The 24214-nt window shown below is 46.8% G+C and overlaps 1 protein-coding gene across 1 annotated transcript in view; it reads right to left on the bottom strand.

Moving 5' to 3' along the window:
• Nucleotides 1-12085: 12085 nt before the first annotated feature.
• MAPK1 (mitogen-activated protein kinase 1) overlaps nucleotides 12086-24214 on the bottom strand; it is a 110949-nt gene continuing 98820 nt past the window's right edge. The window contains exons 7-9 of the mRNA XM_025857341.2: nucleotides 22569-22678; nucleotides 19941-20065; nucleotides 12086-13767 (exon numbers count right to left, since the gene is read on the bottom strand). Coding sequence (XP_025713126.1) covers nucleotides 19949-20065; nucleotides 22569-22678 — 227 coding nt within the window. The 3' untranslated portion in view covers nucleotides 12086-13767; nucleotides 19941-19948. The remainder of the gene's footprint in view (nucleotides 13768-19940; nucleotides 20066-22568; nucleotides 22679-24214) is intronic.

The following is a 24214-nucleotide window of genomic DNA, read 5'->3' on the forward strand; positions in this document are numbered from 1 at the left end:
CCTCCAAGGAGCCCCAGCAGGTTCTCACAGTGAGGACTGGAACAAAATTCCTTTGTGTTTGACACAAGGGAGAGGGGACATGTAACCATTTGAAATATGCCCAGCTGGCTCCTTCTTCAAAAAAAAAAAAGGCCAGCCAGCAACAGAGACAACTTCCCCAGATCGTCATCCAACATGGGGATTCCAGCCCTGCTGTAAACTTTGTCTTACCTAAGGAGGCAAAAAAGCCCCAAGCAGCAACATTTGTGAGGATCATGGGCCGGGCCACAAGCCCACAAGAAGACAGACCTAATTTTCTGATCCTGGGACACTTCCCCTGCCTCCATGCCTTCCTGGTTGATTCTTCACGAATCTGCATGTCATCCCTGCACGTGCTAATCTCCTGTGTCATTCCGATCCTTTTTTTTTTTTTAAAGATTTTATTGATTTATTTTGAGAGAAAGCGAGAGAGTGGGAACAGGGGGAGGGGCAGAGGCAGAGGGAGAGAATCTTGAGCAGACTCCCTGCAGAGCACAGAGCCTGATGCGGGGCTTGATTCCATGCCCCTGAGATCATGACCTGAGCTGAAATGAAGAGCTGGACACTTAACCGAATGAGCCACCCAGGCAGCCCTGTGTCGTTCCAACCTTTTTTTTTTTTTTTAAAGATTTTCTTTATTTGACAGAGAGAGACACAGCAAGAGAGGGAACACAAGCAGGGGGAGTGGGAGAGGGAGAAGCAGGCTTCCCTCTGAGCAGGGAGCCTGATGCGGGGCTCAATCCCAGGACCCTGAGATCATGACCTGAGCCGAAGCCAAACGCTTAACGACTGAGCCACCCAGGCACCCCTGTATCGTTCCAATCTTAACACATGTGTTGCCAAAGTGAGCCCTGCTGCAAGGCTGACTCCACTGAAGGAGTCTCAAGGGACACCCAAGGACAACAGGGGAAACATAAGGACACGAGAGGAAACCTCAGCCTCTGAGTCTAACTCCTAGACAGAAAAACATACAAACCTCTCATTAAAGTGCTGTCTACTTCAGATCTACTACCCAACATCTGTCTGACATTCAACAAAAAAATCACAAGCATTCTAGAGAAAAGGCACAGTCTGAAGAGTCAAGGCAAGCCTCAGAACCAGGCTCAGCTACGGCACAGATGTTGGCATTACTGGGCAGGAAATTTAAAGATTTTATTTTTTAAGTAATCTCTACATCCAACACAGGACTCACACTCACAACCCCAAGATTAAGAGTTGCACGCTCTTCTGACTGAGCCAGCCGTGTGCCCGCTTGTTTGGGGAATTTAACACAACTGTGGTTAAAATGCTAAGGGCTCTAATGGAGATAGTGGGTAACAGGCAAGAATAGATGGGTAATGTAAGCAGAGAGATGGAAACTCTAAGAAAGCATCAAAAAGAAACGCTAGAAATTAAAAAAAAAAACTAACAGAAATGGAGAATGGCTTTGGTGGGCATATAGGTGGGCTGGGCACAGCTGTGAAAAGAATCCGTGAACTTGAAGATATGTCACTAAAAACTTTCCCAACTAAAATGCAAAGAGAAAAAAAAAAAGTAAAAAAAGAAAAGTAACAGAATGTCCAAGAACTGCAGGACAATTATAAAAGGTGTCACATATACAGAGTCAGAGTTCTGGAAGAAAGGAGCAGAAGAAACATTGAAAGTGATAATGGCTGGGACTCACTGCGACATTGTGTGGGGTCAGTGGTGGTGGATGTGTGGCTCAGAGGCCCGGGCAGCAGCTCTGGGCCCGGTGAGCACTCTGTCACTCTTGGGGGCAGAGCCTGGATAACCAGCACCCATTTGCAGGCTGTGGTGTGGGGGTGGGCACCAGCCTCAGAGTGCCGCATCAGTGCGTCCAGGTGCCAGGCACTCTTGGCTTTGTGGCTGAACCAGTGTGAGCCCCAGATATGTCCCTGAGCTCTGGTGGCATGGCTGGTGTGCTCACCATTCACCTTCCAAGCAGCGTCCTCCAAGGGTATCCAGGAATGCGTGGCTGAACAGAATAGGGCCCCGTGCCCCAAACCCAGTGGGCATCCTGGGCCCCTTCTCTGCACAAAAACCCACAGTATGGATGCCTCACAGGAACAGGACACAGGAAAGGACAGATAGGTCCACAGAGCCGCTGGTGGGAGCCTGAGTCCCCTCAGCCAGAGGTCAGCGTGGCCGCCTAGCCAGGCACCACCAGCCCCTAAGTGATGGTGAGCTCTTGTCCTCAGCACAGAAATGAGTTCTCCATAAGTGAGCTAAGCTGTTTACAAAGTATTTTTGTAATAAAGTAAGTGCTCGGAGGAGCACCTGGCTGGCTCAGTTGGAGCATGTGACTCTTGATCTCGTGGTTGTGAGCTGGAGCCCCATGCTGTGTGTAGAGATTACTTAAAAATAAAATCTTAAAAAAAAAATAAGTGCTGAGAAAAATGGAGTGGGTCCCTGGCTTCCCAGAAGGTAGTGTGAGTGCCTCGGTGAGTCTCCATCGTGGAAAAAACCAAAAAAAACCCAAACACACACATAAAAAAAACCCCCCAAAAACAACAACAAAAAAACCCTGAGAATATCCCAAAATTAATGACAGAAAACAAATCACAAATTCAGGAATCTTAGACAACACCCAGCAGGGTAAATATAATAAATGCTCCACCTAGGCATATAATATTCAAACTGCAGAAAACCAAAGACAAAGGGACAATCTTGAAAGAAGCCAGAAGAAAAGAAAAACAAAAACCCAGCTCACCTAGAGAGAAACAAGGGTGAAAGTCACCTCAGATTTCTTGTCTGAAAGCATACAAGCAAGGAGCAAGAGGGAATAGAATATTTAAAAAGATGGGGCACTGGGGGGCTCAGTCAGTTAAGTGTCTGACTCTTCATTTCAGCTCAGGTCATGATCTCAGGGCTGTGAGATCAAGCCCTATATTGGGCTCTGCGCTGAGCATGGAGCCTGCTTAAGATTCTCTCTCTCTCTCTCTTAAAAAAAAAAAAAAGGCTTATGTAGATCTGAGATTCTGATCTATATACTTTTCCTTTTCTCTGAAGAACTTCTTTTAACATTTCTTGCAAAGCAGCTCTACTGGCAACAAATTCCTTCAGTTTTTTTTTAAACTCTATTATTTTTAAAGATTTTATTTATTCATTTGAGAGAGAGCAAGCATGAGCAAGGGGAGGGGCAGAGGAAGAGGGGCAAGCAAACTCCCTATTGAGCAGGGAGCCTGATGTGGGGCTCGATCCCAGGACCCTGAGATCATGACCTGAGCCAAAGGCAGATACTTAACTGACTGAGCCACCCAGGTTTCCCTAAAATTTTATTTTTAAGTTATCTCTATGCCCAATGTGGGGCTCCAGCTCATGACCCCTGAGATCAAGAGTCGCACACTCTATCAACTGAGCCAGCCAGGCGCCCTGAATTCTTTCAGCTTTTGCCCAAGGAAGTATTTCTCCATTTTTGAAGGATACTTTCACTGGATACAAAATCCTAGGTTGGTGTTTTTTTCCTCTTTCAATATAATGTTTGACAGCAGTGGTGCGGGGGACACCCTTGCCTTGTCCCTGACCTTGGGAAAGCTTCTCATCATTAATAATGTTACCTATAGGTTTTGTTGTTGTTGATCATTTGATTGAGGTATAGTTGACACATACCTATGGGTTTTTTGTAGATATTCTTTGTCAAGTTGGGAAAGGTCCCCTTTATTCCTACTTTGCTGAGATTTTATGAGGAAAGATGTTGGATTTTTGTCAAATGCTTCTTCTGCATCTATTGATATGATCATGTGATTTTTCTTCAACTTGTTGATATGATGGACTCCACCAACCAAGCAAGAGAGGCGCCCCTGTAATTCTTATATGTTGTTGGATTTTCTTTTCTTTCTTTTCTTTTTATTTGACTAATAGTTTGTTGAACAGTTCTGCACTTATGGCCATGAAAGATATTACAGTTTCTTTTCTTGCAATGTCTTTGTCTGATTTTGGTACATTAGGGTAATGCTGGCCTCATAGAATCAGGTGTGCTCCCTTTGAAGAGACTGTAGAGAAATCATATCATTTCTTCCTTTAAATGTATGTGTTTGGTGCAGTCATGCACCACAGGGTGGGTATTACCTCAATGAGTTGAAAACTTATTTCCACACAAAAATGTGCACACGAAGGTTTATAGCAGCTTTATACATAATTGCCCCAAACGGGAAACAACCAAGATGCCCTTCATTGGTGAATGGGTAAACAAACTGTGGTACATCCATACAATGTAGCATTATTTGGCAATGAAAGGAAATGTGCTGTCATAAACAGAGAGGACAGTGGTGGTTACCAAGGGCTAGGGTGTGAGAGAAAAGGGGGAGATGCTGGTCAAGGGATCCAAGCCTTCACTTATAAGATCAATGAGTTCTGGGGATGTGATGCACAGCACAGTGACTGTAGTTAAAGATACTGTGTTGTATACTTGAAATTTGCTAAGAGTAGATCTTAAAGTGTTCCCATCATACACAGACACACAGACACACACACACACAAGGTAACTGTGTGAGGTGATGGATGTGTTAACCTGGTAGTGGTGATCATTCCACAAAGTAAGTGTATCTTAAATTATCATGTTGTACACCTTAAATATACACAATCTTATTTGTCAATTGTATCTCAATAAAGTTGGAGGAAAAATGAGCCATAAACCGACATTAAGTGGCCTTAAACACAACATTGCTACACGAAAGAGGCCAATCTGAAAAGGCTACATTCTTTATATTTCCAATAATATGACATTTTGGAAAAGGCAAAAGTGTCTGTGGTTGCCTGTGGTGAGGGGAGGGGACAGTACTCGGAGCTCTGTGTGCTAGCTTCTCAGTTATTGTCAATCTTAAACTACTAAAAACAATAAAGTCTACTAAAAAAAAATAATGATATGAGCAAGAGGCACCGAGTGGCCCGAACTGGTGGAGAGGAGCTCTCGCGAGATGCAGGGGTCAGGAAGTGACTAAGTTGGTTTGAGAACCACCAGTAAGAGACAGGGTGTCCCATGATCCAAGAGGATTCCGGCAGGGGTAAGTTAACTGCTTTCCGGATTTAATGCATGTGTTAGAGTCCTGGGGAGCAAAAAGATAGTCATAAATACACAGCTCAAGGTCTATTTTATGCACAGGTCTATTTTATTTATGCTTGCTTATAAACATAAGCAAGTAGCAATGGGAAGAAGTAAAATGATTTTTGGGGACAGAATGTTCTGGAATGATCAGCACCCGTCTGCAGCCTCCCTGGTCATAGATATGGCATCTTCCACGCAATGTTTTCTAATTATAATAATTGCCCTTCTCTAACTGCCAGACTAACACAAAGTATTAAACCTCTTGGTACCTGTCAACTGCGTTTTACAAATTCCCCCGTGTACCAGGAGTGCTACCTGAATCTGGGGGGCAGTGGGACCGGCAGCCCAAGTGGCAGGTGCTTCATGGGAGGCGCTTCACCTCTCTGCTCTGGGGTCTTGGGCCTGTGCTCTTGGGCCACCGGGTGGACACACGCTGCCAATTCCCCCTCAGGGCTGGGGGCAGAGGGCCGAGCCCAGAAGGGTGTGGGGTCAGCGCTCTGGGGCAGCGGGCGGGGAGCAGGGTCAGATGGAGGCAGGGACGTGGTGCCGAGGACCAGGGCTGAGGGGGCACCCTTGGGGGCCTGGTGAGGCCTCCAGAACCAGAAATGGATACCTGTTACTGCCAAGGAAATACAAAATGCAAAGCCAAACCAACAAAAAACAGAAACGAAAGGGAAGGGAGAGCGCTGGTGTGGAAGCTGCTGGGGCGAGGGACACACCTGTCCTCAGGAGTCCTGGGAGTCACTGGGAGGCAGGTGCTGCCATCCCAATTCCACCAGCAGAGACTGAGGGCCCCCATGGCCTTGACCGAAGTCCCTCGGCTGCTCGGCAGTGGGGTTGAGTTTAGGACTCGATCTGACAGGGGCCACTCAGGTGGTGGGGTGCATGTCTGCCTTCCTTCCAGGAGCAACTTTGTGGGTGGGTTTTGGGGGGAGACCTGTGTTCTCCCATCTCAGGTGGGGCATGCTACCTTGATGACAGCACATTCTTACATCAAGACGGGGGCTTGCGCGCGCACACACACACACACACACACACACACTCTCTCTCTCTCTCTCTCTCTCTCTCTCTCTCTCGTCTGCAGCACGTGGGAAGCATGCGCAACACGGGGTGCCAGAGGGTGTCTGGGCAGGCTCGGTGGGCTCCCTGTCGGCCATCAGACAGTATCTCTGGTGTCTGCCAGGCAGGCCAGTCTCATGGCCACAGCTGAGCAAGGAGAAGGTCTGACTTGCTCTTATGGACCGAACTGAATCTTTTTTTTTTTTAAAGATTTTTATTTATTTGAGAGAGAGAGAGAGAGACAGAGAATGGTAGAGAGAGCACGAGAGGGAAGAAGGTCAGAGGGAGAAGCAGACTCCCCGCTGAGCAGGGAGCCCGAGGCGGGACTCGATCCCGGGACTCCAGGATCATGACCTGAGCCGAAGGCAGTCGCCCAACCAACCGAGCCACCCAGGTGCCCCCGAACTGAATCTTAAATTGGACAGAATTCAACCAGGGCCGCCGCCGCCCCCTCCCTCCCCCACCTCCCCGCCCAGCATCCCCGTTGGCGGGCCCGGGAGTGGCCGCAGAATGGACGCACAGGCGCCGCTGCCTGCAACTGAGAGAGAAAACAGGACGGGACAGGGGCTGAAGCATCCTGTTTCCTCTTCGGCCATGACATCATCTGCCTTTTCCGTCCTTCTCTCCCTGAAATCCTGTCTCGTCTGCATGTCGCCGGCAGGAGCTACTTGTCTTCTCAGAGGATGCACTCTGACAGCCTGGGCCCTCCTGTGACATCTGGTCCCGTGCTCCCCGCTGGGTACGGGTCCCGTGCTCCCCCGCTGGCCTTGTGGGGGCCCAAAATGCACACGTGGTCCCCGTGGTGCCATCCTGTCCTAACAGACACACTCGGGGCCGATGCAGCTGCCTTTGCAGACTTTTCAATCTAGCAGTGACGGTGCCTTTTCTAATGCCGCGAGAGTCGGCGCCTCTCATTCCTGTTCTCCTTTAAGCACTTACGTTTGTAGTTTTTACTTTATAAAAACTATTCATTTAATGCCCGTCTTCCCTGCCACGGGATAAGCACCACGAGGCAGCTCTGCCGGCTTTGTTCTCTGCAATCCTCACGGGGCGCGCGCCTGAGGCCAGCATCAGCCCCGGCTTTGTTCCCCGCTGCCCTACCAGCTCATCTTTCTTCTCTGTGGCCACACCCAACCTCAGCCGTATGGTCTTCATCTTCCTGCACTTTCAAAGCAGGGTGACCTTCCCATACCCACTCGCGGGGCCCTCCTGCTGGGGACACCCAAGCCACTGGCCCACTGGAGAAGTGCTAATGGTCACCTGGGGCCCTGTTCCACTTCTTCAATGACGCCCTTTTGTGGTCTTGCTCTGCTCTGCAGTGCCTCTGACCGTTCTCGGACTCCTCTTGGGTAGAAGCATGATGCTATCCCCGGGAGGGAGATGCGCTGGGCTGCCCCACCCTTGCTTACTTACAGCGGGCGAATTTCCCAGATTTCACAAAAGGGCTCTGGTGATTAAAATATTTGAAAGTCACTGCTGTGTGGGATGTGTGCATCCCCATCCTGTGCCTTGCACTAGTGCGGTCCTCCCTCCTGGGCCGTTGGCTCAATCACAGAAAGCCCACATCCTCTAGCCTCCAGAGTCCGCTGGCTCCCCAAGCAACAGAATACTTCAGGGCGGAAGTCAACTTTGGGAAGGAAGAAAAGGCACTCTCTAGGGTTTAGAAGGGGAAAAAAGGGGTACTCGGATTTCTGGGAGTGGTAACAGGGCCACTGGTCCCTGACTCTCCAAGGTGGTTTCTGTTGGCTTGGTGACCCGTTGCGAGTGGACGGCCAGCTCATGTGCCCACACCGCCAGTCTGCAGCAGACCTCCCGCCAGTGCCTGGGCCTGGAAGCTTTGGCCCTGGTGTCCCACGTGCTCCAGGTCACTGCCCATCCCCTCGCCCCTCCTCCCCCCACAGATGTGCCCTCCCACCATTTCCACAGCTGACAAGAGGCTTTGTTACCTTTTGGTCTTACTAAAAACGGGGTGATGGCTTCCCTGCTTCTCTGACCAAGAAACTAAAAGGGAAAAGCAGGTGAGGGGACTCGTGCTCCATCACCTCACAGTCTCCCCTCAGCCTCCTCGGGCCTCTGTCTTGCTCAACCCTGGCACCGCACCCTATGACACCACTGCGCGGCAAGAGCATCCAAGCCCCACAGGGCAGGTACTTCATGACAGATGTACGGGCATCACCTCAGGCCTCCCAGTGACAGGCATTCTTCTTACTTCCGCTTCTCTTGCTGGCTCTTCCTTATTCTCAACAGAGACCCTGTTTCTCACTCCCTGTTCTGGGACACCACCTCATTCCATTTCCTCCTACTTGTTCTTCAAAGGAACCTTGTCTTCAGCTTTCCTTGGTGCCAGCCTCAGAGAAAGAGCCCCTTGTGCCACATCCACCTTGACCCACCCCTTCCCTGGCCCTCAGCCCTGTGAGGCCCAGCAACACTGTCCCCTGAGTCTCCCTCCTCAGACTCAAGTGTGGTTAAGCCCATCACCCACGAAAACCTTCCCTTCACTGCTCCCCTGTGGACACACCCAATCCCTGTCCTTCCTCCACACTTGGGGCTTCAGGGGGGTCTGCACCTGCCTCCACCTGCTCCGTAGCCCCATGACCTGGGCTTGGCTTCTGCTCCTCCCAGAGGGGCGCTCTGTGGCCAACGGGCAGCTCTGAACGCTCAGGTTCTGATTAAATACAGAGAACCAACCAAGGTCTGAGTCTATACTGCCAACCGCATGGCTGCAACTAAGCCAAGGCAAGGAGCTCATCATAATTAACGTGTGAAAAATGGGATTACTAATTCCTTGTGCTGGATAAGGAAGATGATTGTTACTGATTTCTACAGGATTTGGACAACAACAAAGAGTGTTGGATCTCTTAAAGGGAAAGTGAATGCAATAATCCCGAGTGTTACCCAGCGATTTAGGCGAGATCAGCATTTCCCTAAGAAAGTTTCAGATAGGTCCTCCCCGCTCAGATTAATAGAAAGCAGGTAGAGTTCAGCCAGCAGATGTCTTAGCGCTACCTTACAACAAACAAGTAAAGTAAAAACAATTAAATAAATAAAGCATTTAGGAAGATCTGCTATTTACTCTTTGAGGTACTGGGCTAGAAACTTAAAATGTATTTGCACAATCTTTATGACATGCACGGTTCCACTTTCCAGCCGAAGGTCTGAGTGAACAGCACAATGAATGGCCCAAAGCCAGCTGTGTTATCAGCAGAGGGCAGGTTTTGAACCCAGATTTATGGGCCCAAAGCCTGTGCTCTCTGTACACCACCAAAGCAGAACATTTTCCAATATTTTTGTCCTGTAAGTCACTGCATGATGCCCAATATTGAAAAGAACCAAATATCCAAGAGTCCCTAATACATTCATGACATCTTGGTCTGAAAAAAAAAGCTTCCAAGGACACCTGCCCTGGCAGCAGTTGCTGAAGTTTAGGAAGATGAGAAGAGACGCACATGGGCATTGTGTCAGGACTCCCAGCACTGCCTTCTTCCCCCGTCTATAGCCAAGCATCTGAAGAACAATCTGGAAAACCTGATGGAGCACTAAAATCCCACTGGCCTTCAAAGCACCAGCTTCTTGTTCTATACCTGATTACTGTAAGTGAAGTCAAATTGCAAACACACTTCTTTGGGAAACACTGTAATAAAGGACTAGGCGACTTCTATGTTCACATGTGAAATTCCAATTAAGCTATACATGCGCAGTACTGTTATTTTGGTAACACAGGGACACAATTTAATGATTCTAATTTTTTTTGTAGTTTTCTTTTTTTACAAGTCAGGTGCCATAAACATTCAAATAATCCATCTTTTAAAAAGTACGTTTACAACATCAAAAGAATTAAGATGAAATATAAACCTTTCTACTTACAATTTTTATACAGATTAACCAAATCACAAATACCACAAATAAATGTTAAATTGTAACAATATAATGAATAAACATTCAGATTCTTAATAAAATCTTCCTTTAACATTTTTTTTTTAACTTACCATTATACTAAATAATCTATGCAGAGTTTTGGGGTACAATACCAAGAAGGCACCAACAGTACAAAGCAGATACAAAGCAGTTTCAGAACTTTCTTGAGTGCTCTACACGGATGAACAGCACAAAAAAGGCAACGAGCTTTAGGTAAACCTGGTGCAACCCCAGAGAATTCCCTCTGGATTCCCAGTCATTTCTGATCCATGATGCCAAACTGGATTACAGTGAGAGAGACCACATATCTACTGTTACATGCTTCTCATCTGCAATATAGGAGTATCATGTTTCAAACACCAGCATGACAATTTTAAAGCACAAATGCTTTAAAAATGTGTAAGCAAAAGGATTGCTCAGATTTTCAAAACCACTACATTTACAAAAATATTTCCCTTAAACTTGGGATTGCTCCAAAACATTGATTTACAAATATAAAAGTATTATGGAAGGACCCAAAGCATGTGTGCATATGTGTGTATTAACATACTGTTACCGTACTATATAAAAGTTACCAATTTAAAAACCGTATTAACATATACGCAAATAAAGGTAAAACAGTCTCCTCTGAATGGTCTGAACATTAGGTGGCGTGTGGTATGGGCAGCATACATGTGTGACTCCTTACTTAGATACAACCAATGATGAGCCACATGTGGCTCCAAAAGCCGACATGACCCTGCACACCCATCACCTATGCCTGCAGCAGGACAGACTGTGAACACACGACGCACTGTGTACTGCACACAAACACAATGATATTCTTCCACCCATGCATCAAAATGGTCTGCGTGTCTCCATCAGCTTTGAAGACTTGTGTCAGCACAGAGTCATCATGAGTTCTCTCAAATCCATTCCACTGGCTTGGTTAGGTATTTTGTCTCATACTAAACAAAAAGTTTGGAATGTTTCAACAGGAATTTTTTTGCTTACTTTTTAGACACCAAAAAAGCCATTAGTTTGAAAGCTTATCTGAGCATACTAAAATGGAGGCATTCAGTATCACCAATAAGTAATCTGGATGACCTAAGCGGTACATTTTTAGAGATGTAAGAAGATTCAAATGACAAGCCTATCACACATAATAGCTAGTACTTTTCACAGGTACCTTGATTATAATTCTTTGACCTGTTGAACCAAGTTTGGCATGATTAATAAAAAGCACACAACTTAGGGCTACAGTGATTCTAGAACACAGTTAGTGGTTTCATGCCAATCGGACTCCACAGTACCAGGAGGGGGATGGGACAGCCTACAGTCCTCAGGTATTAGTAACCAAGGCTATGGCTTTCTATTTAGAGGACTGCAGATTAACCTCATAATACTAACATTCCATTTAAAAAGGACAAAGAAACAAGAGTAAGAAAACTGTCAATGCTTCTTTGAAAATGAAAACTGACTCACCAATGTATCAAGTTAACAGTCAAACCTCTATCCTATCAAAGCCGTGCAGACCTTTACACGGCAGCTCTGAGCACGGAGATGAAAATCACGGATTTTAGGGCAAGAATCTAGATGTGGTTCCAATCTCTGAGGCTGACTCAGCCATCCTCTGTTAACCTGTGAGGTGTGAGCATCAGCACCCTGGGCCGGTTGGTGTGGGGCCAAGTGACACTGGGCAGTCCTTCCCAGCACCCAGCCGTGCCCAGCAGCATTTCTGGGGCACACAGGCAGGTCTTCTTTAGAAAGAACCAGAGAATCCAACCTGAGACGTTTGGGAGTCATCAGAGTTTGACATAGTAAATTTGAGTAAATGTACATGATTTGAGTAAAGGTACATGTCAGAGTTGATTCTCTGCTGTGCAAAGGGAAACTAGGACCCCTATAGAGATGCCTTCTAAATCATCTTATGTAAACCAGTGTTGGGGCAGTTCCCCGGGGGCGGGGAGGGGGGCCGCAAGCATTTCTGTTCCAAGCATAAACTGAAGCTGACTGTCCATTTGGACACGCTGATCCAGAGGAAATCGACACTGAATCTTAACATGAATATGAAGATCGAAGATGTACATTTATTTTCATGAATTACAAGTGCATTTCTGTTCATATTAGCAGGCAGTCTTTATATAACCCATTCTCACTGTTGTCAAAAATCAAACAAGAAAAAAGGATAGCTGAGAAATGAAAAGCTAAAAATAGAATTAGTTTTCCTAAGTGATCTGCTGGATAGCATTTCCGTGGAACACAAACTCAGAGGTAACAATAAGTTTTCATTTCAATCATAGGCATGTGGCACTTGGACAGTCATCTGTGCACAGAAAGCTGTAACAGTCATGCGAGGGTACAGTGATGATTGAACAAGGCAAATTTCTCACCACAGAGAGCAGTGGGGGAGTCAAGAGGAGGCACCGCACTGGGACAGAACACCAAGTCAACGCCACAGTGTACAGTGGCAGAACAAATACTTAGAGAGATCAGGATAATATGGGATAGAGCTCCAAACATGACTTAGTGCTAGCTTTTTCTCATGGTCTTAGCTCAGCAGTATCAGAAACATTTGAGAGTACTTGACGACGGAACAGTGCTTCACGTCATGAGCTCATGAAGGCTTTATTACAAATTTTATATCGTAGGTTGAAAAATGAACTTGAGATGCTGACATGCTGTAGGAGGAAAAAGAATTGTACACTTTCTCATTTAAAGACGCAGGGCTCCTCTCTGCTAAATCCTGAGGCATTGAATGTGGCTATACTGAACATGGCAGGCCGTGTGAAGCGCTCGGGGGTATGCGTACACCCGCGTGCGCAGCTCTGCCCCAAGACGTCCGGCGGGCCTGCTGGCTGCTTCTTCACGCACTTGCCTGAGCGCCCTGCTGCGACCTGTGTCCGTCTCTCACTAAATCCCGAGTGCAGCTGCCACTTTAAATCTTTCTGTGTAAGCCTGGCAAACAGTTAGTACTGCAGATAACACATCTGGGCAAGTGTTATACCTCTATAAATGGTATAAGAAACCACAGTAAATCTACAGAGTGAAGCTGCTGGGTGCAGTACTTCGTTCTTTTATTAAGAAAAATGATTGGGTTTTCTAAAAGCTGGGCAAACAGCACAAACCTTAAATATGCTAGTGACTAACATGATATGAGAAAAGACACGGGCAAGTGCCCCCAAAGGTTCCCGAGATGGGAGCACTCGCTGCAGGCTGCAACAACATCCCAGGTGTTTCCACACGCTCCTGCTCTGGGGAAACGCTGATGGTGAAAAGCTGAAGTGCAAATAAGGGGCTGTCACTGACTTAAAGTGCCCTAGGTAATAGCCTTCCCTACCATAAAGTAAGATGCCAGTGACGAGAGCCATTCTGGAAAGAACTATCTCTGGTGTGACTGCAAGGGTCAGCAGGGCAGCACGGAGGAAGGACTCAGGAGAGGGAGGAACCACTGCATCTTTCAAACCAGAAAGCGATTAGTGACTAAAGCAACGGTAAGCAGTAGGTGCACTGAAGGTACATACTGCCACAGGTCACCAGTGGGTGACACACACAGGGATGCCAGGAACAGTTCTCTGGACTGAAGGAATTCTTTGAAAGCATAAAAGCCACAACTACCAGAAACCGCCCCTCCGAACGGCTCAAAGGAGTCAAGGTGGATAAGCCGAGACGGGCTGGAGACAGGACCGGGGTCAAGAACTGGGAAGAACAACACCGATGTCTGAGCACGTCCAGTCCTCTGAGCCCTTGTCCTATTGAAAAACAAACAAACAAGCCTATGAGTTAAGAATGACCCACGTTAAAACATTAGCAGCAACATTAGGAAAACGGAGAAGTGAAAAGAATGGACCAACATTATGAAACTGGAAGGGGGGGGAAGCAAAGGAAAAAACACTCCTGCAAAAAAGTCATTTCACCTGGAACCACTGGGGCCTGCGCATCACAGGGCAGCTATGAAGGAGTGGGCTCTGTCTCCAGTTTGTAGGCGCCTCTCCTTGGCCACCTCAGAAGAGGTTTCTGTGACACTCACAGGGAACACATGCATGTACGTACACTCGCAGCTCGGCAGGCTTCAGTGTTCCTAAGACGCCTTTTATTAACTACAGTACCAGCCACTCTAATGGTCAAAACCAGAATCTGAAGGTCTTTGTAAAGAACACACATTTGAGGGGTGCCTGGGTGGCTCAGTCGTTAAGCATCTGCCTTCGGCTCAGGTCATGATCCCAGGGTCCTGGGATCGAGCCCCGCATGGGGCTCCCTGCTCCGCGGGGAGTCTGCTTCTCCCTCTCCCACTCCCCCTGCTTGTGTTCCCTCTCTTGCTGTGTCTCTCTCTGTCAAATAAATAAAATCTTTAAAAAAAAAAAAAAGAACACACATTTGGAGGGTGCCTGGGTGGCTCAGTCAGTTAGGCTCAGGTCATGATCTCGGGATCCTGGGATTGAGCCCCATGTCGGGCTCCCTGCTCTGCAGAGAGCCTGCTTCTCCCTCTCCCTCAGCCCCACCCTCTGCCTGTGCTCTCTCGCTCATGCTCTCTCTCAAATAAATAAAATCTTGGGGGAAAAAAAAACCCCACACATTTGGGGAGTCTGCATGGCTCAATTCGTTAAGTGTCCAACTCTTGATTTTGGCTCAAGTCATGATCTCAGGGTTGTGAGATCAAGCCCCATATCGGCTCCACAATGGGCATGGAGCCTGCTTAAGATTCTTTCCTTCTCCATCTCCCCTCCCCGTCCTAAAAAAAAAGAACACACATTTATGCAAGACATTTGTCTGCGATCTCCTATTTTTTTTTTTTTTTAAGATTTTATTTATTTATTTGACAGACAGAGACACAGCAAGAGAGGGAACATAAGCAGGGGGAGTAGGAGAGGGAGAAGCAGGCCTCCCGCGGAGCAGGGAGCCCGATGTGGGGTGTGATCCCAGGACCTGGGATCATGACCTGAGCTGAAGGCAGACACTTAACGACTGAGCCACCCAGGTGCACCCCCCCCAGCTTTTTTTAAAGTAATCTCTACACTCAACGTGGGGCTCAAACTCACAACCCTAAGATCAAGAGTCACATGCTCCACTGACTGAGCCAGCCAGGTACTCCTGCTGTCTCCTATTCTTACCAAGTCTCTTTCTCTCTCTGGATGTCCAGTTAAGACAGAAATCAACCACACAGTGCCAAGTATGTTGTTATAACACTCAAGTTTCCTGCGACTGCAACAAAGCAGGACAAGCAAAATGAAGTACTGGCTGGAAGTGTGAGGTTGGCGGGCCTGGATTCTGGTGAGGCAGGGAGCCATGGCATGGTTCCCACGAGCAGAAGATGGTTCTGATCGCCTAGGTCTGAGGTGATCTGACAGCTATTGTCCCACCAGGCCTGCAGGACAGCACCCTGAAAGACAGGTGGCACCCTGAAGATAGCCTTCACTCATTTACTACACTTGACAGGGCCCACCTGGCTCTCTAGATGTCTGCAATATGTGCCACCTGTAGGAGGTCTACTAGGAGTGTCACACCATCAAAGTACAAGAAGCACACATGTCCCCCCTCTTCGTTATTGTAATATCCCTATTTTACTTGAAGAGATTATATTACAAATCAAATCTACTTTAACACTTTATAGGCTAATAGTTCTCAAGGATGAGCATCAGGATCCTCTGCAGAGCTTGTTAAAACACAGGCTGTGGGAGGTAGGGCAGAGATGGACCACACTTTTGAGGACCACTGCCTAAAGCATCTATATGTAATGAATTAAGTTCAACCCCAGGTCTATTAGTTTTATATCATCCTAGGGAGAAGTGAAACATTACCACTCCAATCAGGTTGGTTCTTGGTTCTGATGAGGAAACCTGCTTGAGATGGCTGGGAGAGTAACTAAGTGCGTCAAAATGCGAAAATAGATCTTCTCTTTGGAGAGACCCTTATTGTTGTGAAATGTTTGCTAGTATGATCTAGCAGAATGTCACTTTGGTATTTCACAATGCACTTTCAGGCAAGATGGAGTTCATCTACCACTCAAGAGTCAGGGCAGGAAGGATGGTTGTTATAACCCAACTCTGTGACAAGGAGATGGACTCAGAGATGGGAAATGACCTCCCTCTAGAGGTACGCTGTTCTGAACTGCAGCCAAATCTACTGGCTGGGAGAAATTTATCAGTCTGAGAAAATTCACCAACAGGCCGAGGAGGAAGGAAGTCAGGCACCTACCTTCACCAGCCTCTCGCAACAGGAGGCTTGTCACAGAGTTAACCACGCAACAGGAGGCTTGTTACAAAGTTAACCACGGACACATTTTTTTTTCAGTGGTGTCACACATATCTAAAACTGACCACTTAAACAAAATATAATGAACAATCCCTGATCCTTTCAGACCACTCAGGGCATCAGTAAAGCCTGTGCCGAGGCAAGCAGGGGATACCTGGGGCTTCCTCTGGAGTAGTCTTTGCTATCCCCTCCCGCAAAGGGGCCCCATAGCTATGCTCTGAGGTCCTGTGTGGGCATGTTTTCCAGTTCTTTCCTATGTAGTTGGGCAGTCAACATCACCTTTAACCTCCCTGTATGTTCCGGCACCTGTACCTCCCTGAGTCTCCAGTTTGTAGCTTCTAATCTCACTGCTGCAGGCTGGGAACTCAGTAACACTGTGGCATAGTATTGTGAACGAGTTCCTCAACCTTTTCCAGGGCACAGAACTACTCCAAGGCAGTGTACAGAATTTACAAGAAAATGGATTCTGGGTCCAAAGACCCAGATATACCTAACTTTGCCAACAGTGTATAATCTTCAGCAAAACGCTTAAACGTGTGCAATCTTCAGTTTCCTCAGTCATAAACATGGGCTGTGTGCTGACTTCAGACAATGTTGCTGTGAGCATCAAAATAAAATGTTTGTGAAAGAACTTGGCCCAGAATTTAATGAATGCCTCCAGCCCCACCTTCCTCTGGATTCACTTTTATATTCTAGATGACTAAATTATAAGCCAATCTAGATGCTGGCAACCTCCTTTGAAATGTGTAAGAAAGAAATAAGATAGACTGACAGGTAGATGGAGGAACAGATGGACAGATATGTGAGAAAGATGGATAGCAAAATGTTAATCACAGAATCTAGGTGGTGGGAATGTGGGTTTGTAATTGTAAAACTCAACTTTTCAGAAGAGTTGAAAATAGTAATTTAAGAAACATTGGAAGTAATTAGGTCTACTGAGGTGATCATTTTGTGATGTATAAAAATCAAATCATTATGCTGTACACCTGAAGCTAATATAGTAAGTCAACTGTAATTCAGTAACAAAAAGTTGGGGAAAAAAAGTCACGCTCTAAGCACGTACTGTGCCTTTTGCTCCCGGGGAGAAAGTGAACTAAACACAGAGTGACCGTCTTTGCCACCCCTGTCCCTGGTAAAAAGCCCCAGTCCTGGACTCTCAGAACGCGAGTGGACACTGGCAGCCGCCGTGGCCTCCGTCACAAGCCATCAGGCCAGCAGTTGCGCCCTGCAGCCCCAGGAGCATGCTTGCGTTTGTCTCGTTCCCCTGTGGCAGGTGCACTGCCCTTTTCCTCCAGTAGCCTCGCCAGTGGTCCCAAGGGTACCTGCTCTCTGAGGTTACCCAACATCCTTACTGCCCTGGAGTCACCTGCCCTGATGCTTCGGGAACCCGAAGATGCCTGTGAGGGAGAGGCGGGCTCCTCGGTAAGCCTGGGCTTCAGCCTCCCACACGGGCCTGACTCCCTGGTCCCCCACTGCCAAGCGCCTCCCCAAACAGCAGGATGCCCCCTTCCTGGCACTCTCTTTCACACTAAAAATATGCATGGCAGTTCTGTGTGTCTTTGTCCCCTACTAAACTGTATGCTCCTTTGAGGTCAGGTTCAAGTTTGTTTGCTCTGCTCCCCAGAGAGTCTAACACGTGCCTGTCCCAGAGGAAGCATGCAGTATGTGTGAGCTCAACAAGAAAAAGACGGGGAAAAACAGAGACCAAAGGACTTCAGGAAAATGAGCTGTTAAAGGGATGGTGAAGGAAGAAAAGCAACCCAAGTAGCTCAGCTCAATATTCTAGGCCAGAGGTCAGAAAACCTGTTCTTGTAAAGGGCCAGATAAAACTTTATCTACAAAACGCTGAGGCAGCTGATCTGACCTTGTGCAGACACAGGGAAGGGAGAGAGCAGGCTCTGGGAGAGGACCCCTTCCACTGTATCGGGCCAGGAAGGAGAACCCAAGGAGACTCAAGTTAAGGAGTGAAAATGGTTGGGTCCTGCGGTCTTTCTGTCAGTGAGTGACCTTGCAGATCATTATACGTAACAAATACTTTAATAGACTGTCACATCATGAGGTATGAAAGGATAAATGAATCCAAACCTTGCTAGACTGTCCTCCTCAGCCTCCTGTTAACACCTTCCCTCTCTCATTCAGACACTTTCCCAAGGGCTTGTTTATCAGCATGCTCCTAATGTCCCATAAGCCCGTGCTTCTTCCACACTTCACTTGCTTTGAGTTTGTCTTTTAGGACATGTCCAGCGTCAGGTGCTACGGTTAGGAGCTCTGGTCTTTCAGACTTTGCATTTCCTCCACTCTCCTGAACACCACTTCTTGACTCCATAGCCCTCGTCCAAGCCTCTAGCCCTCTGGTCTGGAAGCTAACAGATTCATTTTGAGCTCATCTCCCACCCAGTCTTCTCCTCCAACCTTCCATGCTTAGATACCAGACTTCTGAAAAACCCATTTTCTGTATCCCACACTAGTATACTCCCTACTAGTTCCCAGCCTTCCTCTGCCTGGCTTCCACGGCTCTCTGAGGCTGAGCTGGCCAAGTGTGTTCTCAGATCCTTTCTACCCTTCCCCTGTCCTCTGTTCTTAATGACAGGGCTGTGAGCTTGTCAACTGCACTGTTGGACTTCATTGGTGACTGGCTTCTGATTAGATTCTGCCAATGGCCGGCACACATAGGAAAAGCCAGGTTTCCTTTTCTCTGCTTCTTAGTGACACATGACTTTTCAGGAGGAGGGAGGCTCCTGGTTTCAGAGGCACTGGATGGTAATGGCAGTTTCAGGCTCCAGAGATCGCCCACACCAGTGGCAGTACAGGCTCCTGACCCCTTCTCAGCAATGGTGATGCTCTAACAGCTGCAGTTACAGAAGCTGCCCAGCACCCTCACTCTGTGATGATCAAGGACCCTGCCTAACACCGTTTTACTTTTGCTCCTTTAGCTGAAGGCCCCCAGGAAGAGTTTCCTGGGGTTACTAATCTGCAGGTAACCCCACTCACTGCTTTCCAGCCCTTCTAATGCCTTCTGACCAGTTATATGCCCTCTATGTGAAACACCCAAGCAGGTTCTGCTTTTGAGCCTTGGTATTGCCAACCCTCAGCCTGAACCATCGTCTCTAGATCCTGATGTATGCAAACAGAATGGACAGGGCAGGAAGAATGGAGCAGAGATACAGTTCTATCAGACGCATGCTGCCACAGAACCCACTCTTCTCTCCCCGCCCTCAGGAAGCCTACTGTTCTGGTGCAAGTGCAGCAGCCCCGAGGCCACTTGTCGGCAGGCTGCACATGACACTGCTGCCTGTGGAAAAACACCTCCAGCCTCTCCCGGGCTGGTCTGTCCACAGCATTTCTCCAGAAAATGTTTCAGCCCTTGGTTGTAATTCTTGACTTCACTGCTCATTTCTGCAGACTTGAACATAATTCTCACTCCACCACTCACTCGAGTTCCCACACTATTGTCTCTCCTCTTTCCGCATGTTCTCTAAAATCAAGATCTGCATTTCCTTTTTTTTGAACACAGTTTTTTGAAAATCTTACTGATACCATTGCATTGTTCACCAGACTTTCTGACTTAAGCACAGGAAGCTTCCACATGGAACTCAAGGAAATCTTTCTTTCTTTTTAATAATATTTAATTTATATTCTCTCTTCCTCACCGTGTGGCTAAAGCTCTAGGTACCTGAAAATTTAAGATCTGTATCCTGGCTGGAATCTAGCTGTCTCTTCAAAGATGAGCTCTTTGAGCTTTTCCTTGGGCAGGTCATCCAGCTCCATGTCAAACTTGAATGGCGCCTCAGCGATGGGCTATAGGAGAACACAGAACACGGAACAGACAAGAGTGGTTATGGCTGAGGTAGTCATGTACTGATTCATAATGTCTGTACCTTAGACTCTGAAATGTATACAGCAGCACTGACATCTACGGAAATCAAGAGCTCTGATAAAGTATCTACGCACCCATGTCCCACCTGTGAGCTCCAAAAGGCGCACTTTGTATGAACATGTAGTAAATTAATGGAGAACAACTAAATCCATTTTGAGCATTCTTCTGAATTTATCACTAATCCCAAAATTATTTTCAAAATTTTAAGGCACTATGTGTTGAAGTAACAGAAATTTGCTGTTGTGGGGGTGGTGGTGATACGTTTATACAACCAAAAGCCATGATACTCAAATCAATGCACTTGATTAAATACATTACAGTATCTTCATATGAAAAAATATTATGGAGCCATTAAAAAATGAAGCTGTAAGGAAGATTAATATCATGGGGAAATGTGCATGTTTGAGTTAAACAAAATGAACCCTATTTGTTTTTTTAAGATTTTATTTATTTATTTGACACAGAGAGAGAGAGAGAGAGAGAGCACAAACTGGCGGGGAATGGCAGGCAGATAGAGGGAGACGGAGAGGCAGGCTCTCCGCTGAGCAAGGAGCCTGATGTGGGGCTCAACACCAGGACCCTGGGATCATGACCTGAGCCGCAGGCAGCCACTTAACCAACTGAGCCACCCAGGCACCCCAAAATGAATCCTATTTAAAAAAAAAAAAAACTTAAGATACAGAAATATAAGACTGAGAAGAAAATACTCCATAATCTTAATATCTGTGTAACAAGACTACAAAGTGATCTGTGTCATAGTTTTCTGCAAGTTTTCATTTTTGTTTTTCAGCACACTGTATAACTAATCAGAAGGCTATTTAAGTACATATTTAAGGGGTGCCTGGGTGGCTTAGTCAGTTAAGTGTCTGCATTCAGCTCAGGTTGTGATCTCAGCATCCTGGGATCAAGCCCAACATCAGGCTCCCTGGTTCAGTGTGGAGTCTGCTCCTCCCCCTCGCTCGTGTGCTTGCTCTCGCTCTTTCTCAAATAAATAAATCTTAAAAAAAAAAAAAAGTACATATTTAAAATGTATCTGTCAAGGAATTCCCATATATATAATGATGAAAAAGGAAATCAGTCAATTGATATTATTTATATTTTGATTTTTAAGTACCCTCTAACTAACACAGTGTTCTAGAACTAATCTGATGAGGATTCCAGCTGTTAATCAGTGGATGCCTAGTAGTTACCAGGCATTCCTAGATTTTATCCATGTAATCCTCACAACCAGGCCTTTAGGGTAAGGAAACATGGACACCAAACTCTGCGGTAAGCACCGGTTTCCTGAAAGGGGGAAAAAGATTCATGTCCATGAGAGAAAAACAAGTAGCTAGCCCTCTTTGAAGGGCAGCTCCATGTGTGGGGTCACACTGGTGTCCTACATATGCCATCCTTCTGGTCTTCCCAACCCCCTAACTGGGTTTGGGGTACCACCCAGGCTTGCGATTAGGACATGGTGGGCTCACAGGTCTAGTCAGAGCCCCAAACCTTACACTCTCCTTTCCTTTCCTGTTATTTACTATGTTGTAGGTATCTTTGCAAGCTGCCCCCATTATTTCTGACAGAAGGAGACAGAGATAGAAGGAGACTGATTAGGAAATACTTCCCCTTTTTGATTTCTTCCTTCTCTTTATCATCTTCCATTTCCCCCCTTTAACACGCTCCACTTGGTTCTCCCCTCTTTTAAAACCAGAGTGTAAAGGCTTGCTGTCTATACATGAGCCTCAACTAGAAAGATCCAAACTTTGGTTTATATTGCATTTTTCTTCTTTACCGTCCAGAGAATAAAGCCCCAGAAGACTCAAAAAGGCCAGGGAACTGGAACTTTCCTGGAGAGAACATGACACATAGTATCTTTACCTGGCTGCCCAGCATGCTCCAGAGGTCTGCCATATCCATCTCTGGACTCATTTCTCACCACAAAGGCTCTTGTGTCCCCATCCCCAAGGAGGCACACCAGACACGAAGTCATAAAGCCACAGTGGGAACTGTCCAAGCTGCCCAACCCCCTCTTTGCAATGCCCCTCCCCAAGCAGGCAGTTGGCCTCCTTTCCACCACCCTCAGGCAGGCACTCTGATTTAGGCACCTCTCACTGCCACAAACCATGACAATGGTCTCTAGCCTTGGACCCCTTGTTTATCTGTGCTCCCCTTCATTCATCCATTTCCGCAGGCCCACCCCTGCTGCAGGTGGCCTGAAGGAAGCTTTCTAAGATAGAAGGGGCTTGGGGGGTGGGGAGAGGTTTCAAGCTGTGCTGACAGCAGTAGTCTTCAAGGCAGATGATGTGGGCTACTGAGAGGACCAGGTGTGGCACCATATACCTCTCAGGATCGATCTAAGCCTGACATCTGGGCCCTTCCTGGTTGGGCCTGCTGTTGGCTGATAGATATTCCCGAAGAAGTAGCCAGGAGTATGGGTCTTACCTCATCGCTTGGGTCATAATACTGCTCCAGATACGGATGGGCCAGAGCCTGCTCTACTTCAATCCTCTTGTGAGGGTTGAATGTCAACATTTTGTCCAGTAAATCCAGAGCTACAAAGAGAAAGGTTTTGCAGTGGTGAGAAGCCAAAGGAACATTTACTGAATTTCCGTTTCCTGCTTAAGTAAACTTAACCCACAAAACAATGGAACTAAGCATCGCCATGGAGAGAAGAACCCGCACACTGGGTGCCTATTATCCCTCTGAGCTTCTTGAGACTGTGACCATCTTGACAATCGCAGACCCAGGCTCAGAAAGGTGATGTGATCAGCTAAAGGCTGAAAGTGGAAGACCAGGGTTCAAATCCAACTCTGCCTACAAAACCTGGACTTTTCCGAAATCACTATTCTGCTTTGCAGGCATCTGAAGGAAAAGTGTTATACATGTATTTCTCTTAAGTCAACTCCAAAGCCCTCTCTGCAATGGCCAATTTATCTTTCAACACATAGAGTAGGCCTCCAAGGTCACAGAAGACAATGGTCACTTGTCCTCCTATGTGGTTTCCAGGTCCTGGCTGAGATCCATGTGTGAAGCACAGGCCCCCTGGCCCACTCTGCAGCTTGACATCTTTCTCCAAAGCCCCAAAGTATTCTCTTTCTCTCATTCTCTCTCTTTCTTATTTGTTTATGTATGTATGTTTGTTTGTATGTAATCTCTGATCTCTACACCCAACGTGGGGCTTGAACCCACGACTCCTAGATCAAGAGTCACATGCACTTCCGACTGAGCCAGCCAGGCGCCCCCAAAGTATTCTCTTGATCTGGTCAGTAGTCAGCAGCTGAACACTTCTCTTATGTAGACAGTGCGGGAATAGAAGCAAGTGTGGGATCAAAAGGACCAAGAGGGAGGGACAGCTAATGAGCAGCTTACCCTAGTGGCCTCCATAGCTATTGTCCAGGCACTACTTCGAGCCATGAGGAAAGCCAAAGGTCATGGCTGACAGCGGCTAGAACATGGGTTAAGGGAAATGTGACTGAACAGTTCCTGTATTTAGTATCAGGAACAGGTTTCAATGAGAAAGAATACATGCTAGAAAAGACATTACTGCTCTTAAAAAAAAAAGTGTGCCTTTATTTAATGATGTTTAGAACAGTGGTTTCCAATTTAGGTAGCAGGTCCTTTCCTCAAATTGAAGGCTCTCGACAGGGAGTAAGTAAGGAGCTACCCAGCTCTCTTAATTCCTAGCTCACAGCTCTGAGGCACCCCTGAAAAATCTAAGGACTCCAAGGAACAAGTCTGAAAAACTACTAGGCAATATAAAGAACACTTTTTAGAGAACAGAGTGATCAATAAAATAAACAAAACCAAAAATGAAAACACTGCCATCTCCTCAATGAAGCCTTATTGCTTACAGTGATAATTTATTAGATCATCGACTTCATCCATCTGCAAATTAGCACATATCACTTAGTCCTGAGAGTAGAATGGTAAAGGAAAATCATTTTAATCACTTACTAAAAACTGTGTTCAACTCTGGAGAGCAGCAAGCCAGTACACAGTCTGAATCTGAAGTGCCTGACTGCTCGTGTGCCAGGAAGTCAACCTCGGAGAGCACGCGGAGGCAGCACCTTACTGCCTCAGGTGACTGA

The sequence above is a fragment of the Callorhinus ursinus genome, unplaced genomic scaffold, assembly GCF_003265705.2.
Source record: "Callorhinus ursinus isolate GAN/ISIS: 27379988/994484 unplaced genomic scaffold, GSC_fseal_2.0 scaffold110, whole genome shotgun sequence".
In the NCBI taxonomy this organism is placed as follows: Eukaryota; Metazoa; Chordata; class Mammalia; order Carnivora; family Otariidae; genus Callorhinus; species Callorhinus ursinus.